Source organism: Mus musculus, chromosome 5 (genome assembly GCF_000001635.26).
Source record: "Mus musculus strain C57BL/6J chromosome 5, GRCm38.p6 C57BL/6J".
In the NCBI taxonomy this organism is placed as follows: Eukaryota; Metazoa; Chordata; class Mammalia; order Rodentia; family Muridae; genus Mus; species Mus musculus.
The window spans coordinates 23,477,606-23,494,320 of NC_000071.6; the positions used below are offsets into that span (position 1 = coordinate 23,477,606).

Sequence of the window (16,715 nt, forward strand, 5' to 3'; positions counted from 1 at the left end):
TTCTAATACTTTTTTTGTACTACTGGTCATTTAAGTTAAGGCCTTTAACACTAAGTGTTCTACTAATGAGCTCCATCCCAATTTCACATAAAATAACAATCTAGTAGTTGATTAGCTTATTACAGTGTATTGTTCATTGTAGAAAGTAACTGGTAAAGGTTATATTTCTATGGTACATTTTAGTAATGTTCTTTCGGGGACACCCCCAACCCATTTTTCCCCAGTACTGGACACTGAACCTCAGTCTTTGTGCATGCTAGTGAAACACTGACCACTGAGCTGTACGCTCACCCTCTTTTCACTTGTTATTTTTGGGACATGGTCTCACTATGTTGGCCACAGTTGACCTTGACCTCACTGTGCCTTAAACTTAATCCTCTTCTCTCAGTATCCTTAATAGCTGGAGTTTGCAGGCCTGCCCTACCAGACAGACTTGGTTTACAAATGGAGAGAGGGCTCAGTGTTTTAGGAGCACATACAGATTTATTGAAGTTAAAATGAACAAGTTTGCTGCTATGAAGTAGATATTGGTAGTCTGGAGAATCAGAAATTTCACATGCTAGCTGTTTTTTTCGTTGTTGTTTTTGTTTTGTTTTGAACACTAGCTGAGGTTGATCCAAATTTTAAGTGTTTAATTTGATGTCCTTAAATTGGCTACCATAGTGACAGTGATACTTAGAGTTTTGCTATTTCAATGTCACTCAGCCTTTATCAATTTCCAACTTACTTCCCTGATGTGTAGCATATGATTTTAACAGGCCCATTTATGACCTTTTAATTTGTTCAGCTTAGATAGGCAATCACTATAGCTTTATATCCTCTTTTATAAATTATTTGTGTGTGTGCATGTGCGCTTGTACTTAAATTCAAATAGTAATCCTATTTTCCTGTGATTTTTTTTTTTTTAGGGTTCAGCACCAGAAATTGATCCTTCATCTGATAGTTCAAATTTTGTTTGGGAAACAAAAATCAAAGCATGGATGGATCGTTACGAAGAAGCAAATAATAACCAATATAGTGAAGGTGTTCAGAGAGAGGCACAAAGACTAGCTCAAAGACTCGGTAGTGGGAATGACAGCAAAGACATGAATAAATCAGAATTGAGTACCAACAACTCACTCTTCAGACCTCCTGTAGAGGTGTGTATCACTTGTCAAAGCCTTAGGGAACTGCCTCTGTATTATGTATTATGTACATCTTTAGTTACACGGAATAACTGATTTAACTTACACATTTACTGATTCTAGAGCCATATACAGAAGAATAAAAAAATTCTGAAATCTGCCAAAGACTTGCCTCCTGATGCACTTATCATTGAATATAGAGGGAAGTTTATGCTGAGAGAACAGTTTGAAGCAAATGGATATTTCTTTAAAAGGTATATTCATTTTTTTCATGTTGGTGTTTGAGAGTTAAAAGTTCGGGGCTTTTTTTTTTTTTTTAATGTTTTCATTTTATAACCCAGGTTGGCCTGGAACTTTTCATTCTTACTGCTTTAGCCTCCCAAATACTGCATTTACAGAGATGAGTCACCAACCCCAACAAAAGGAATGTGTGTGTGTGTGTGTGCATGCACATATATACAGGATGTCTATATGCATCTCGGGGAATGTTTATTCAATGGCATCTATGTGAAGGTCAGAGGGCAACCTCAGTTGTCAGCCCTAACTTCCACCTTATTGAGACCGACTGTCTTTGTTGTTCGCTCCAAGCCAACTGGCCTCCAAGCCTCCAGGGACTGCCTGCCCCTACAACTTGATATAGAACCACTGGAATTACACCATGTCCTGCTGTACCTAGCTTTGTAGATGATAAGGATTCTAATTCATATGAGGGTCCTTACATTTGCATGGCAAATGTTTTACCTGCTGAGCCATCTCCCTAGTCCATCACTGAGGTCTTAATACTGGGCTAAGATGCCTTGTGTGATTCCCTCCCCTCCCCTCGCCCTCCCCACGATCCTTTCAGAATTTTAAAGAATAGAATGGCTAACATGCCAGTGATAACTTTTGTAGTGTGACAACACGTAAAGATCTATTTCAACGCTTCTTGCTTGTTTCTATATTGCTGAATACTAAAGTAAGCCACATTGAACAAGTAAAAGCAAAATTGCTTAGCTATATAAGGTGTCAGTCAGGGATTTCCGTTCTTTAAGATTTTCAAGAACCTTGCCTCCCACTACCTAAGTTGCTTCCCACCTGCTAATTTCTAGAACCTGAAAAGGATTTGGTGGCTAAAACTGAGACTCCCCTTTATTAGATAGGACAGTTATGTCCCTGTGCTGCCACGTCACTTTTAACTATGCTCTGTTGATGTTGGGATGGTTTTAGAGACTTTTTTGGGGGGAGGGGGGGCTGTTGGTTTTTGGAGACAGGGTTTCTCTGTGTAGCCCTGGCTGTCCTGGACCTCACTCTGTAGACCAGGTTGGCCTCGAACTCAGAAATCTGCCTGCCTCTGCCTCCCGAGTGCTGGGATTAAAGGTGTGTGCCTCCACTGCCCAGCTAGAGGCTTCTTCTGAAGTGTAGGATTCTTATGGAGAATTGATTTGATCTTGTGACCAATAATATCCTTCTCAGAGGTATAGAAATATCTTGCTATCTTTAGGGAAGTAAAAGTCTGTGCTGTTTAATACAATAAGCATTCTTAGTCTATAATTTGAGTATTTACTTATGCCACAAAAGATACATAAGATCTATGCCTCTTATATAGCATATTTTATCTGAAATCTAATATAAATCAATTTTAAACACATCAGGAAATGGGACTTCAAATGCATGTAAAAGGAATAGTTTTTTGTTGGTTTTGTTTTTTTTAATCTCTGCCTAAAAGGAGCTGGAGAGCTAGCTCAACAGTTCAGAGCACTAGCTGCTCTTGTAAAAAAAAAAATGTATTTGATCCCAGTACACACGTGGTAGTGGCCTACAACAATCTAGAACTCCAGTTTCAGGGGAGTCCATGGCCTTCCTCTGATTTCTCTGGGTTCCAAGCACACAGATAGAATGCAGACATGTATAGGTAAAATACCCATACACATAAAATATAGATTTAAAAACTTACTTAAAAAAGTTTTCCGCTCTTGACTCTAGCTGCATATGTATCAAAAGATGGCCTAGTCGGCCATCAATGGAAAGAGAGGCCCATTGGTCAGGCAAACTTTATATGCCCCAGTACAGGGGAACGCCAGGGCCAAAAAATGGGAATGGGTGGGTAGGGGAGTGGGGGGGGTGTGGGGGACTTTTGGGATACCATTGGAAATGTAGTTGAGGAAAATACGTAATACAAAAAAAAAAAAAGTTTTCCACCTTAATTGCTTTTGACTTAAGCAACTTGAGGTAGACACAAGTCTTATTTGTTTAAAGTAGTGTATTCTGGAGTCAGAGTGCCCATATCAAATGCTTGCTTATTTCTGTGTCTTAGAAATTTCTTAATCTGTTGTGTTTTTACTTACTTGCCTCTAAAAGAATAACAGAAAAGTTTTTGTTGTAGTTTGCTTGTCTTGTGACACTAGGAACTGAATTGAGGATCCTGTCCCCACAAGGCAAGCACTCTACAACAAAATAAGCCCTATTATACTACAACATTATTATAATATTCTGTTTGTAGGCCATACCCTTTTGTTTTATTCTACTCTAAGTTCCATGGGCTTGAAATGTGTGTTGATGCGAGGACTTTTGGGAATGAGGCTCGATTCATCAGGCGTTCTTGTACACCGAATGCAGAGGTAAGTGAGCTTATTGACACCTCAGGGGAAGCAGGAGCGCAGAGTCCATAACTCTGCTTGCCTTTAAACAACCTTTAACTATTGATGTATTTCACTTTGTCCAGTGTTTTTCTGTTGTCAATATTTAGAGGACAATCTTTAATCCTAAAATTACTATCCATAAGCTGTGTCTGGTTATGCCCTCACCTCTTTTATCTCTCGTGTGGCAGACACAGCCAGAACTCAGAGTTCACGGTTGGCCTGATCCTCACAACAAACAAGTGCTAGGCCAGCCAGTACTATAGAATGAGACCTGGCCTGTTTTGGTTTGGTTTGTTTGTCTTTCTATATCTATGAATCTGTGATATTGCTTAGAAGAGGGGATATTGAATTTCTGTTGATAACGGAAGCTCTGTTTGTAGGTCAGATATGTTATTTTATGAACTTCTGTGACCTAGCTAAAAGCTAAAGCAGATATATTATTTTTTATTTTTATATTTATTTCGTGTGTGGGAAGGGAGGGTGGTACAGGAGACTAAACTAGGACCTCACACATGTTAGGCAAGTAAACTACACCCCAGCTTTCTGTGTTACACACACACACACAGATACACACACATGCACACTCACACACACACATGCACGCACACACACACACAAACCTCCCATTTGAAACATGATGAAAAGGTAAAAAAGTATGTCTGCTCAGAAGAGAATGCATTGTTGGTTCTATTGCAAATAGATGGTAGAGGTAGGCTGCAGGGTTAACTGTTGGCAGTGTACCTCTGAAAACCTTCAGGTGACAACTACTGATCTGGAACTCTTGTGATGAATGGGACTTTTCCATGACATGTTTATAAAATGGTTTTAGAAATATTTCTTTAAGCCAGTCATGCTAATCTACAGCCTTTAATCCCAACACTCAGAAGGCAGAGGCAGGTGGATCTCTATAAGTTCTAGGCCAGCCAGGGCTACATAGTGAGACACTGTCTCAAAAATGAACCATAACAACAATAATGAATAATTTTCTCTCTTGCAAAATAAAGTTGTTCTAAGTAGTTTATAGAAATGTAAAATTATTCTTCCTAATTAACAGGTGAGGCATGAAATTGAAGAGGGGACCATACATCTCTACATTTATTCTATACAGAGTATTCCAAAAGGGACTGAAATTACCATTGCCTTTGATTTTGACTACGGGAATTGGTAAGTTCAAGCCTGTGAATGGCTTATGTTGTTTCAAAGTGGTTTACTGTTTTCATAATAATTTAGACATTGTTATAACTTCATCAGGAGACAGTAAAAGTCTCTGGGTTAAGTGTGCTGTTACAAGGTTTTCACCCTTGTCCCTTATTTCCAAACTTACACTCAAGTGTTCATGCCTTCCAATTAGTAGCTCAAATACAGCTCTTCAAAACTGACTTTATTATGTGAGGATTTTCTCCCTTTTCTCTCTTCTCCTTCAAGTTGTTAGTCACTTCAACTTGTTAAGCAACCCGCTATGTCACTTGATTATTAATACATAATTTTTTTTCTTAGTAACAAAAGACACTGCACCAAATTTTCTTTACAATATAGTAGAAATGGTTTGTTGGAGATCATACAGTAAAAAATGTTTTTTTCAGACTATAATATGAAATACAAACAACACAAATATCCATGTACTTATTTTCCAAATTATGAAATAAAGTAGGAGATGTAGCTCAGTGGTTAGAGTGTTTGTCTGGTGTTTGTAGAGCCCTGGGTTATGATCCCCAGGACTGAGAAAAAAGTCAGGCATGATGATACAGGCCTGTAATTCTGTTTTTTAAGGGTAAAGAGGAGGATTTAGGCTAGCCTCAACTCCCTATGATGTCCTAGAACTCTGTCCTTTCAGCTTTGCCTCTTGAATAATGAAATTACAGATGTGTACCATAAGCATAGACTTTTACTCTCCTTGAATTCCTTATGTATTTTGTAGTCTTTTGGGTTATAAACATTTTAATTAATTGCCTACTATATTTTTTTACTTTTTTTACTTTTTTTTTTTTTAATTTTTATGTGTGGGGGACAGTGTATATCACATGTGTATGGATGCTGGAGGCCAGAAGAGGATGTTGTAGCTGGAGCTGGGTTGGGAGCCATCCAACTATGGGTGCTAGAAAGCAAATTTGGGTTCTCTGAATAAACAAGTGCTCTTAACCTCTAAGCCATCTCTCTTACATACTATACATTTCATGTAACAGACATTCTTTCTAAGATTAATCTTTTAAGTGTGTATTATCGTATCAGTTAGAGTACAGTTCTTTTACCTTCAGTATGCATCTCTATGATGCAGATTTACTATATCAACTTGGCCTTTCCTTTTTTTGTTTTTTGTTTTTGTTTTTGTTTTTTGTTTTTGTTTTTCAAGACAGGGTTTCTCTGTGTAGCCCTGGCTGTCCTGGCACTCACTTTGTAGACCAGGCTGGCCTCGAACTCAGAAATCCAACTGCCTCTGCCTCCCAAGTGCTGGGATTAAAGGCGTGCACCACCACACCCGGCATGGTTGTGAGCCGCCATGTGGTTGCTGGGAATTGAACTCAGGACCTCTGAAAGAGCAGGCAATGCTCTTAATCGCTGAGCCATCTCTCCAGCCCCGGCCTTTCCTTTTTATTTGTACATGTATTTATGTGCATGTATGACACACATGTACTGGTTCCTGCAACTGCCAGAGACATTGCATCACATGGAGGTGGAGCAATGTTGTGAGGGGCCCTTTCTATAGAGATGCCGATTCATGTTTTCTACAACAGCAGGGAGTGATCTTTAACTGCTTAGTAAGCTCTCCAGCCTCAGGCTATTTCTTTTGAAAGTGTATTAATAAGAAAGAACGCGTGTGGTGCCTCTTCTTAAAATGCTTACCTGCTGTCTTATCCTCTCTTGCTGTCTTAAACGACTTTTTAATGCTTCAGGAAGGGGAAATTTAATATAATGGTTTACACTCACTGCTTTAGGAGATTGTTATCCCATAGAAGTCCATAATATAAACTCTTACTGACCTGTATGACTTGATATCTGGCTTAATTACTCATGATGACTGTAACATTACACCTGTTTCTGCATCTCTCTAATTCCTTAGCTCAAGACTGACAATACTACTCACATAATAGTTCGAACTTCTGGGAGTTAACATATGTAATGTTTATAGCAGTTCCTAGCATGGAGGAAATACGGCAGGGAACTTCAGCTTGTTAAATAACTTGCTTGGTCACTTGATTATTATTACATAATTATATTTGCAGTTAAGCATAATCCTAAAAGAAAGCCTCTAGAATCGTGTTAGCTAACTTTAAGGTCATCTGTAAAACTGAGAATACTAATAGTTATGGAGAAGATGAGGAATAGTGTAGTTTAAAAGAGAGAAGACTCAATAAGTTTTCTTCAAGGTATATTTTAGGGAAAACTGATTATTAAACTCATTCTTTAGTCGGGCTTTGGTGGCACACGCCTTTAATTCCAGCACTTGGGAGGCAGAGGCAGAGGCAGGTGGATTTCTGAGGACAGCCAGGGCTACACAGAGAAACCCTTTCTCAGAAAAAAAACAAGGAAAAAAAAATCATTCTTGAAGGATAATGTGAACTAGGTAAGATCTCGTACTGATCATAGCTAGCATTTTTTAATTGAAGTCAAATTTATAGTCAGCATAACACTTTCAGACCCAGTAAGGATGGGTTTTTGCCTTAATATGTTATCTTGTATAAGCTATGGAATCATTTTACTTTAAAAGACTGTTCAAAACATCAACCTCTCAAGGGTGGAGCTACAACTCAGCAGAGCACTTGCCGAGCACATCTGAAGTGCTGGTCTCTGGGTTCAATCCCCAGCAGCATAAAACAATGGAACAACAAAATCAGTCTCTAATACTTTGTTTTTATGAGAAAATATTTATTTTGTCATACCAGAAATTCAAATTATTAAGGTGTTAAGGCTTATAAATTTCATGGTGTTACAGCCTAAAAGAGATTATGAACATCTCAGTCTTCGTTTTATATATTAATATTTACCTGGTTATCATTTCAGCAAATACAAGGTGGACTGTGCATGCCTCAAGGAAAATCCAGAGTGCCCTGTTCTCAAGCGAAGCTCGGAATCCACAGAAAACATCAATAGTGGTTATGAGACCAGAAGGAAAAAAGGAAAAAAAGAGAAAGATACTTCAAAAGAAAAAGACATACAAAATCAGAATATGACTTTGGACTGTGAAGGAACAAACAACAAAATAAGGAGTCCAGAAACAAAACAGAGAAAGCTTTCTCCATTGAGGCTGTCGGTGTCAAACAACCAGGTACTGACATCCTGCTTCTCACAGAAGCATTTGAGAGAGGGGAAATACTGTATTTAAACCTTTGTAAAGAATACAGTTATTTAACAGTTTATTTTTTCCCAGTGCAGGGTTTGCAGCAGGGGCTACCATACCCTTGGCAAGTTCTCTGTTGGTGCTCCATCTCTAGTCCTGTTCTGCTGCTCATACACAGACAGACACGGACTCCTACAGTCTAGGCCACAGGATTAGGAAGCAGTCATGTTGACAGATCTTTACAGAAATTGGACAGTTTCCTAAGACTAGGTCATTAACAACGTTCTAGATTGTATTTTGTAGTTGATTTGGGACAGTGTCTCACTGAGTGGCTTGGAACTCCTCATTACTGACCAGGCTAGTCCTGAATTCAGATCTGTCTCCGTCTGCCTCCCGAGTACATGGTTAAAGGTGTGTGCCACTATGTCTTATGTCTGTCCATCTTAAGTATTAACTTAAAAAACATTGGAGATTTCATATCAGCAGGTTTTGGTGAAAATTTGTTTCGGCCACACTACTATATTTGACAGGAGCTCCAGAAAACAAAATTATTCACTAGTATGAATTTGAAAACTTGGTTTAGAAATTCAGATTTTGGTGGGCTTATTTCACAATTTTAGTCAAAAGGCACAGCATAGTTCCCAGTTTATAGATGAGGTAATAATTTCCATTTTTCAGGAACCAGATTTTATTGATGATATGGAAGAAAAAACTCCTATTAGCAATGAAGTGGAAATGGAATCTGAGGAACAGATTGCAGAAAGGAAAAGGAAGATGGTAAGTTGGGAATCTTGTAGTTGCTTATGGTACCCTGGGCTGGGGCAGCTGCTCCTCCACCAGGGAACTACCTTCATGTGGGCATCTGTCCTGCAAGGTAGCACATGTGGAATATATGACATTGAACAGTTTTACCTGGCTATCCCATTACTATTTCAATACACTTACCTGGTTTTCCTGTTTTGTTTTTATATTTTTACTGATTTTCATTAGGCATTTAAGAATGTATACCACCTTTAAGAAATAACATTTTTGAGGCTAAGAATTATTAATAAATTTAATGCGACAATTGTTGTTCAGTATGTCTTTTCATTAGCTGAATATAGTTTCTTTTCATGATTTAAGAAACAGAACTATTTGCAATACTATTAAGTCAGGTAGGGTACATAATATCAAAGTCAGTTATGTATCAAAACTTGACAATCCACCATGACCTAGTGGCCTCCATGTTTGTGCTCATGCTGTTACTAGAACAACAGCGCTGTGCCCCTCATGATTTATCTGTAAAGGTTTCTTCAGTATAAATGCCAGAAAAGAGGTTGTAAGTCAGTTTTAGCAGCAGAGTCTACTGACTCATCCCTGTACCTCAGGATCTGCAGGGCTGAAGCCGTAGGATTGCCATGAGATGAGGAGAGGAGAAGAGTAAACTAGAGGTCCCCAGGGCAGCTTGGAGATAGAGCACTCACATAGCTCTTAAGGGCCTGGGTTGATCTACTACACCCACCACCCGAAAAATTACCATGTAAAGAAGTGTGAGCTGCCAATTGAGCCCAGGTCCTCTGGAAGAGCACCCAGTGCTCCCAACCACTGAAGCATTGCTCCAGCCTGTCTTTTGTTTCTAGACGTGAGGGTATGGTGCATGCTGTGTCTATGTAGCTGAAACTGTTTGGAACTTTTCTTGACAACCATTTGCCTCTGCCTCCTGATGCTTTCATGGCCTATTACAGTCACATCGCTGAAACTGGAGCCAGTTAAATCATGATGGTGTTCACATTTAGTACAGAAATTTGAGAATCAAATGAAAGGATAGTCATGAAGTTATGAGGTAGGTCTCTGGACTTGCCAGACAGCCAGCCAGGAATGTCCAGAGTTGTTATCCTTGTTGCATAAACTCTTGACACGGGAGCACACCTACTCACCTACCCTTGTCAAAGGCTTTATCTGATGTCATCTACCTTTTTAACTGAGTACAGTTTGAGGCACACACATGGAGCTGGAGTGGCTTGGAAGGAAGGGGACATTAGACTAAGCATTCAGATATATCTAATGAATCCTGGTGATCAGTGAGGCGACAAATGTCCAAGCCAGATAGTTCTCATAACCAACATAAACTCCTTAGGAGAACTCATGTCATAACCCCACTGCTAAGGGGAGAAAAATTACATGGTTTTTAGAATAGCAGTTTAGTAATGAGCAGACTAAATGGACAACACCCAATTAGACTAGGTAAGCTCTGAGCTAAGTGAAGCATCAGCTAATATCTGTAGCCTTTACCTAGATTATACACAGTTCTCACAATTTCCTCAGCCTTCCTCCACATCACACAGTATTCCATAGATGTCTAATTTGATGTCTGTGAAAAACTATGTTATAGTTAGCTAGGTTAATTCTATTGATTCATCTTATCTGCACTTGAATACCTTGCAACTTTTGGGGTACATGATGACCCTTCTGACATTCCTCGTTCTTATTTTGTGGAACAAGCACCCTGGTACAACACTATTATTCAGAATCTATGCTGTTACTTATGCATTTAAAAGTGAAGGAACTTAGCAAGCCTGTTTACAATGTGCCAGGTTTTAATATTAAAGTATAAGAGCAAATTTGTTATCAGGAAAGTCATCTGATGATAGACTTAGGATGGATCTCATTCTCTCACATTTCTCCTTATTGCACGGTGAAACTGATGCTAAGAACCTTTCTCAGTTTCTTATCCTTGAGGAACCATTTTTGTTAAAATGCATGGCAGAAAGGAATAAGTTTATTTTCTATAGTCTGTCCAAGCCAAATGAAATGGTTATGCTCTAGTTACCTTGTAACGTATACAAAGCCTCCACATGCTTCCCAGTACACCTCCACATATATGCTTTATGCAGAACATAATTCTCATTTAATAGAGACCTGACTGTTTATGTGGGTAGGTTTTACTATGTAAGTACTGGGTGGCTAGAGAAGGCAGATCAGCTCTCATAGAAAGTAGTCATAGCGAAACATGAGTGTCAACAGGACTGTGAGGGGGGCACTGGACCCTCATGTGATAGAGGAAATGGGAATACATGTAAGCAAGGCTTATTACTGTGGAATGACTTTCATTATTAATAGCCTAAGTGATCTTTAAAGTTACCATTCTTGTTTTTTTTGTGTGTTTGTTTTTTCAAGACAGGATTTCTCTATTTAACAACCCTGGTTGACCTGGAACTCCCTTTGTAGGCCAGGCTGCCCTCAAACTCATAAGAGATTCCCCCCTCTACCAGGATCCCATCCCTACTCTTCACCCCACCCCACCCCACCCCCCACCCCCACCCTGAGTGCTGGGATTAAAGGTGTGTACCACCACTGCCTGGCTCATTTATTAGTTCTGATTGCTGTTTGAAGGGGGTTTGGGGGGAGACTGTATTTTTAATATAAGAAGTCTTGTTTTCAGTAGATGCTCTTCGGTTTCATCTCCTTTATTTTGCATGCAGTTTTGTGTTTCTCAGTTTTAAAATGGGGATATCTTATTATTGGAATATTTGCAGCCCTTGGGCTGAGTCTGAGGAAAGGAGACTGGAAGGCTGCAGAGATACAAACAGTTTCCCCAGCCGCTCTTCATCTTGTACTCTGGCTACTCCAGGCCAGGTCGACGGCTCTTGAGATCCAGGGATCATTTTAAGAAAAGGCACATGATAGACAGCAAGGTAGAAAAGCAGAGCAGGAGAAACATATGCTACTTCTAACACTAAGCTCACCTGGAAAGCTACAGATGAGTGATAGCCCAATCAGTACAGGTTATTTCCCACTGCAGGACGGCTTAGTGGGTGTAGGCATATGCTGCCAAGCCTAATGACTCTGAGTAATATCTCTAGGGCCTGCATGGAATGCGAGAGCTGACTCCAAGTTGTCCTTCACACAGCACTTTGAAATGCATACCACTCCTTCCCACAGACACACATATTTGCACACACACAGTTAAACATTTTAAATTATCAAAAGCACATCTCAATTGGGGAGAGGTCCAAAGCAGATTTTTTTTTCCTCCTGCTTACATGAAATTGTAATACTAAGAAATAATGTACTAAGATATATCACAAGAATAGTGAACCAGGGTGGTCGGTCACATGGGATACTTCCACATACTCTGGTTAACATCTAAAGCAGTTATCAAATCCAGCTCTGAATTGGAATCTGTCAGTTTCCCAGCTCACAGATAATGAAGTAGCTTTGGGCTCAGGATAAAGCCATGGCTTGTGTCACAGTTCTAAACTATAGCCATTACAAGCTATAAGTAGTCTTATAAGGGGTTAATTACGATACCCATTATCTCTTATCAACAGCTCCAGTTCCCTATAAACTCAAGTTAACATATTTTTCAGATAGATCAGTAAAATGGTTGCTTCTTTACACATGACCATGTATCAAGGATTGCATTAGATACAGTGATGACTAGAAAACCTGGGAGAGGGGGGTGGTGGTAAGATGATTCAGTGGTTAAGAGCAGTGGCTGCTCTTCAGAGGTCCTGAGTTCAATTCCCAGCAGCTATATACAAGGAATATGATGCCTTCTTCTGGCTCAGATGTGCATCAGAGCACACATACATTAAACACAATTAAAAATAAATAAAATCTAGGCATGGTGGCACCAATACTCAGGAGAAAGAGGGATACTGATTTCAGAGTTTATGGCCAGATTAGGTCTACATAGTGAGTTCTAAGACAACCAGGACTACATAGACTACATGTCTTTAAAAAAAACAAACAAACAAACAAAACAAAACAAAACAAAAACCTGCTAATTTTTAAAATTTGAGTAAGCAATCATTTATCCTTAAACATCTACATACTTTAAGATGAATCTCAGCTAGAGGAATTATTAGGAATTTGGTGCTTTCAACTTTATTGCTATATGATAAACACATGTAGAAATGTAAAATTTGTGCTTTGTTATCAGCAGTTAATTGGAAAGATGGATAAATTAGCAGTCAGGAAACTCATAATTTATGCAAAGGCCCTAACTTTGAGTCACCTACATACATGTACATTTTTTGTTCCATCAACAGAAGGCAATATGCCATTTTTTTGATGGGGGAGTACTAGCTAAAGACTATGAAGGAGTGTTTGGTTTAATCAACATGTAGTTATTACACTGTTTTCAAGGGAGTTTAGCCTACAAAACAAAGAATTATTTTTGTGAAATCCAGATTTCTAAATGGTGCATTTTAGAAAAATTTAATATACAGAGACAGGTTTTTATGGAGGTCATGTTTTAAAGGTAAAAGTAGAAACAAAAAAATTGAGAATTTGGCTTTATAATTTCCAGTTCTGGGGGCTGCTCTTCCAGAGGTCTTGGGTCAGCTCTCAGCAACCACATAGTGGCTCACAGCCCTCTGAGATAATGATCTGATGCCCTCTTCTGGCGTGCAGGCGTATAGGCAGATAGAGCACTCATATACATGAAAGAAATCTTCTTTAAAAATTCCAGTTCTGGTGAGAACAAGTAAAACCTTTAATGTTTTGAATACCCATTCTAGATTTTAAGAACACAGAATGTATGAACAAGTAATCTTACCTCTGTGGCCCTGAGTTTCCTGTGTGTAAAATCAAAAGGGTGAAAATTAGAAACTCCTTACAAAGCAATCCTAGCTACACTGCATTAACATCTTTTGTTCCCTACTGAATATGTTTTCTACAAACACAGGAAAGAGTAAGAACAGTTATCTATCAATGCTTAAATCTCTTCCAGTAATTACTGGAACTAAAGCTGACACTCCAGTGTTGCGAAGTGTATGGCAGCCAGATCTTGAGTTTCTGATCTTTCTTTCTTTCTTCCCCACATCGATGACAATGAAGGAGGAAAGACAAATGGATCTGAGCCTCAGGACCTGGTTCTTTCATTTGGAGAACTGGACAGTTGATGGACCTGCTTCCTGGTTCTGGTTGAGAGCTGAAGCATTGCCAGGCCCTCTGCTCAAGGCTCTGGGTCTTGTTCTTAATATTCTCTACCCAAGAGTGTCAGTGTAAGGAAGGAGGAGCAGAAGGTAGCGGAGTGCCTTACGAGACTTGGAATGGAGGGCAAAAGGGTGAAAGAAATGACAGCTACTGGTTTTGTTTTTGGAATGCCTGCCACTTTCTAAAAGCCTCATGTTTTCTATTTGAACTCAGTGACAGTCTTAAGTGTTTAAGTATTGTATGCTTTTACACTCCTAAGAAGGTGACAGAGCTGTTTACTAAAAATTACTGGTAGGATCATGGTTTGAACCTAAGACTATATGCCTGACTCCTTAAGTGCATATATATTTTTTCATTTCAACATATTTTTTCCTTAGGAATTTTCAGTCTTTGTTTTTAAAAAAGGCAAATTTGTGTATTGAAATCTTTGGTTTCGTAAAAGAAAATAAGTTCTATTTTTGTTGTTGTTTTTTTTTTTTTCTTTTTTTCTGGCTGTTTTGTTTTGCTGTATCGTCCTTTCTTGGCATACACTAAGATCGGCTCACTGAGATGAAGTGTGGGGTTCACACATGCTGAGTGGCTGTAATCTGTTCCCATACCTACCAACAATAGACTTGTTATGCTAATAGTTATCACAGCAGTTTTTAAAATCTGTCATGAACATTTGGCATTTAGAATTTTTGTTTGGAATAAGACATTTACTTCAAATTTACATTCCTTAGACAAGAGAAGAAAGAAAAATGGAAGCAATTTTGCAGGCTTTTGCCAGACTTGAGAAGAGAGAGAAAAGACGAGAACAAGCTTTGGAAAGGATCAGCACAGCTAAGACAGAAGTTAAGCCTGAATGCAAAGAGTCGCAGGTCATCGCCGATGCCGAAGTGGTGCAGGTATCATCCTTTGGAATCACCCTGACTGTCCAAGTTTAGTGCCTTAAAGTCTCTACACAGTAGAGTTCCATGATAAAAGTGATGGCTGTGTGCTCAATGCTATTGTGTGCATGGACATAGAGGGCAGAGCACAACTCTGTGTGAGTCACTTCTCTCCCTCCTCAGTCCCATGGGTTCTGGGCCTCAAACTGGTCTTTAGGCTTGTGTGCAAGTGAAACCATCTCACGAGCCCAAGAATATTAAATAATACCTAATTACTAGTCTTTTAAAGCATTTTCAAACCCTATGGGGAATTTAGAATTGAAACGAGATTATATTTGACTTCCAATATAAAGTGTTGAGTTGTTTCATTACCAGAAGTTGGGTATTTCAGTAACACTGCTGCATGCCTACTGACTTTCTCCAGCAGCTCTGTGGCTGGAGGAGAGAACCAGCCCCCACAGGCTGGCCTCTGGCCTCACGATGCACACGTGAAAACATACTTTCTGGTTGTTTTTGGGTTTTGGTTTTTTTTTCTGAGACGGGGTTTCCTCTGTTTAGCCCTGGCTTTCCTGGAACTTACCCTGGACACCAAGCTGTCTTCAAATTCAGAGCTCTGTCTGCCTCTGCCTCCCGAGTATTGGGTTCAAAGGAGTGCACCACTATTACCCAGCCTAAAATACATAAAGGATTCCAGAAAGCTAGGTTTTAAAGTAGATAATGCTATATATATTTCAACATAATTATCTATAAACATCAGAAGTCCCACTGTTGTATTTTGAACTAGGAACAAGTAAAAGAAGAAACTGCTATCAAGCCAGCCGCTGCCAAAGTGAACAGAACTAAGCAGAGAAAGAGCTTTTCTCGTAGTAGGACTCACATTGGACAGCAGCGTCGGAGACACAGAACTGTCAGCATGTGTTCAGACATACCGCCATCTTCTCCTGACATCGAAGTTCTGTCACAACAGAACGAGATTGAAAATACTGTACTTGCTATAGAACCAGAAACTGAAACTGCAGTAGCAGAAATAATTCCTGAAGCGGAAGTTCCAGCACTTAATAAGTGTCCCACAAAGTACCCCAAAACAAAGAAGGTATGCGTCCTAACGACAGTAACGCCATTTGCAACAAGTGTCTCCTAGCTGAATGATTGCCTTAGAGCCTCAACCTGCACCTATGATGAGCTAAGCAGTGTCATGTTTACACTTGCAGATATTTGCCTAAGACTGAGAAGTACCAAATTGTCAAGAAAATTCAGTTTGTATTATGAAGATTAAATATATGAACACCTTTAGTATTGTAGTTCATGATTTCTCTAAGGTTTCTGAAACTGGGTTAACATACTTCCTCTCTCCCGTGCCTAGGGATCTAATCCAGGGCCTTGTGAATGACAGGCAAGCCCTCTACCCAAGAGCCACACCCCAGTTCTTCATTGTTTATACATTTTATAATTACTTTAGGTAGATGATAAGAATTAAATAGGAAAAAAATTGTGATTTCATTAGAATGTACTAGGAATATAGACTTAAGAGTGTTTTCACAGAATACACACGTCGGGGCTGTAGGAGTCAGTTCCCTCTTGCACTACGTGGGCTCCAGGGAGAGCAAAACACCCTTCTACATTAAGCCATTTATTTCACTGTAGCTCCTTGTATTTAAGAGGAAGATCAGTGTTACATCAGATTTTATTACTGTCGGAATTATGAGACAATTTACAGGAAACCGCATATGAATTTGAACAACTTGAGTTTTTCAGCTTAAAAGTAATAGCATAGCCTTAGACTGATGTTTTTGTCCAAGTAAATGACAACACATAGAAACAAGTGACTTGGGGCCTAAACCTTTTTTTTGTTTTTTCTTACCTAATTTCATACAGTTTTATAGGCAGGCTGCTAAACAATGAAAAG

At 39.2% G+C, this 16,715-nt stretch overlaps 1 protein-coding gene across 7 annotated transcripts in view; it reads left to right on the top strand.

The window, feature by feature from the left end:
* Kmt2e (lysine (K)-specific methyltransferase 2E) overlaps nt 1–16,715 on the top strand; it is a 71,200-nt gene that overhangs the window by 44,570 nt on the left and 9,915 nt on the right. For all 7 annotated transcript variants that reach the window (XR_003955707.1, XR_389753.4, XM_006535805.4 and 4 more), the window contains 8 exons: nt 909–1,139; nt 1,248–1,378; nt 3,604–3,721; nt 4,797–4,906; nt 7,742–8,006; nt 8,697–8,795; nt 14,663–14,827; nt 15,594–15,902. Coding sequence is in view for 5 of the 7 variants with exons in the window: in XM_006535805.4 (XP_006535868.1) it covers nt 909–1,139; nt 1,248–1,378; nt 3,604–3,721; nt 4,797–4,906; nt 7,742–8,006; nt 8,697–8,795; nt 14,663–14,827; nt 15,594–15,902 (1,428 nt within the window). In the remaining 2 variants the exon portion in view is untranslated. The remainder of the gene's footprint in view (nt 1–908; nt 1,140–1,247; nt 1,379–3,603; nt 3,722–4,796; nt 4,907–7,741; nt 8,007–8,696; nt 8,796–14,662; nt 14,828–15,593; nt 15,903–16,715) is intronic.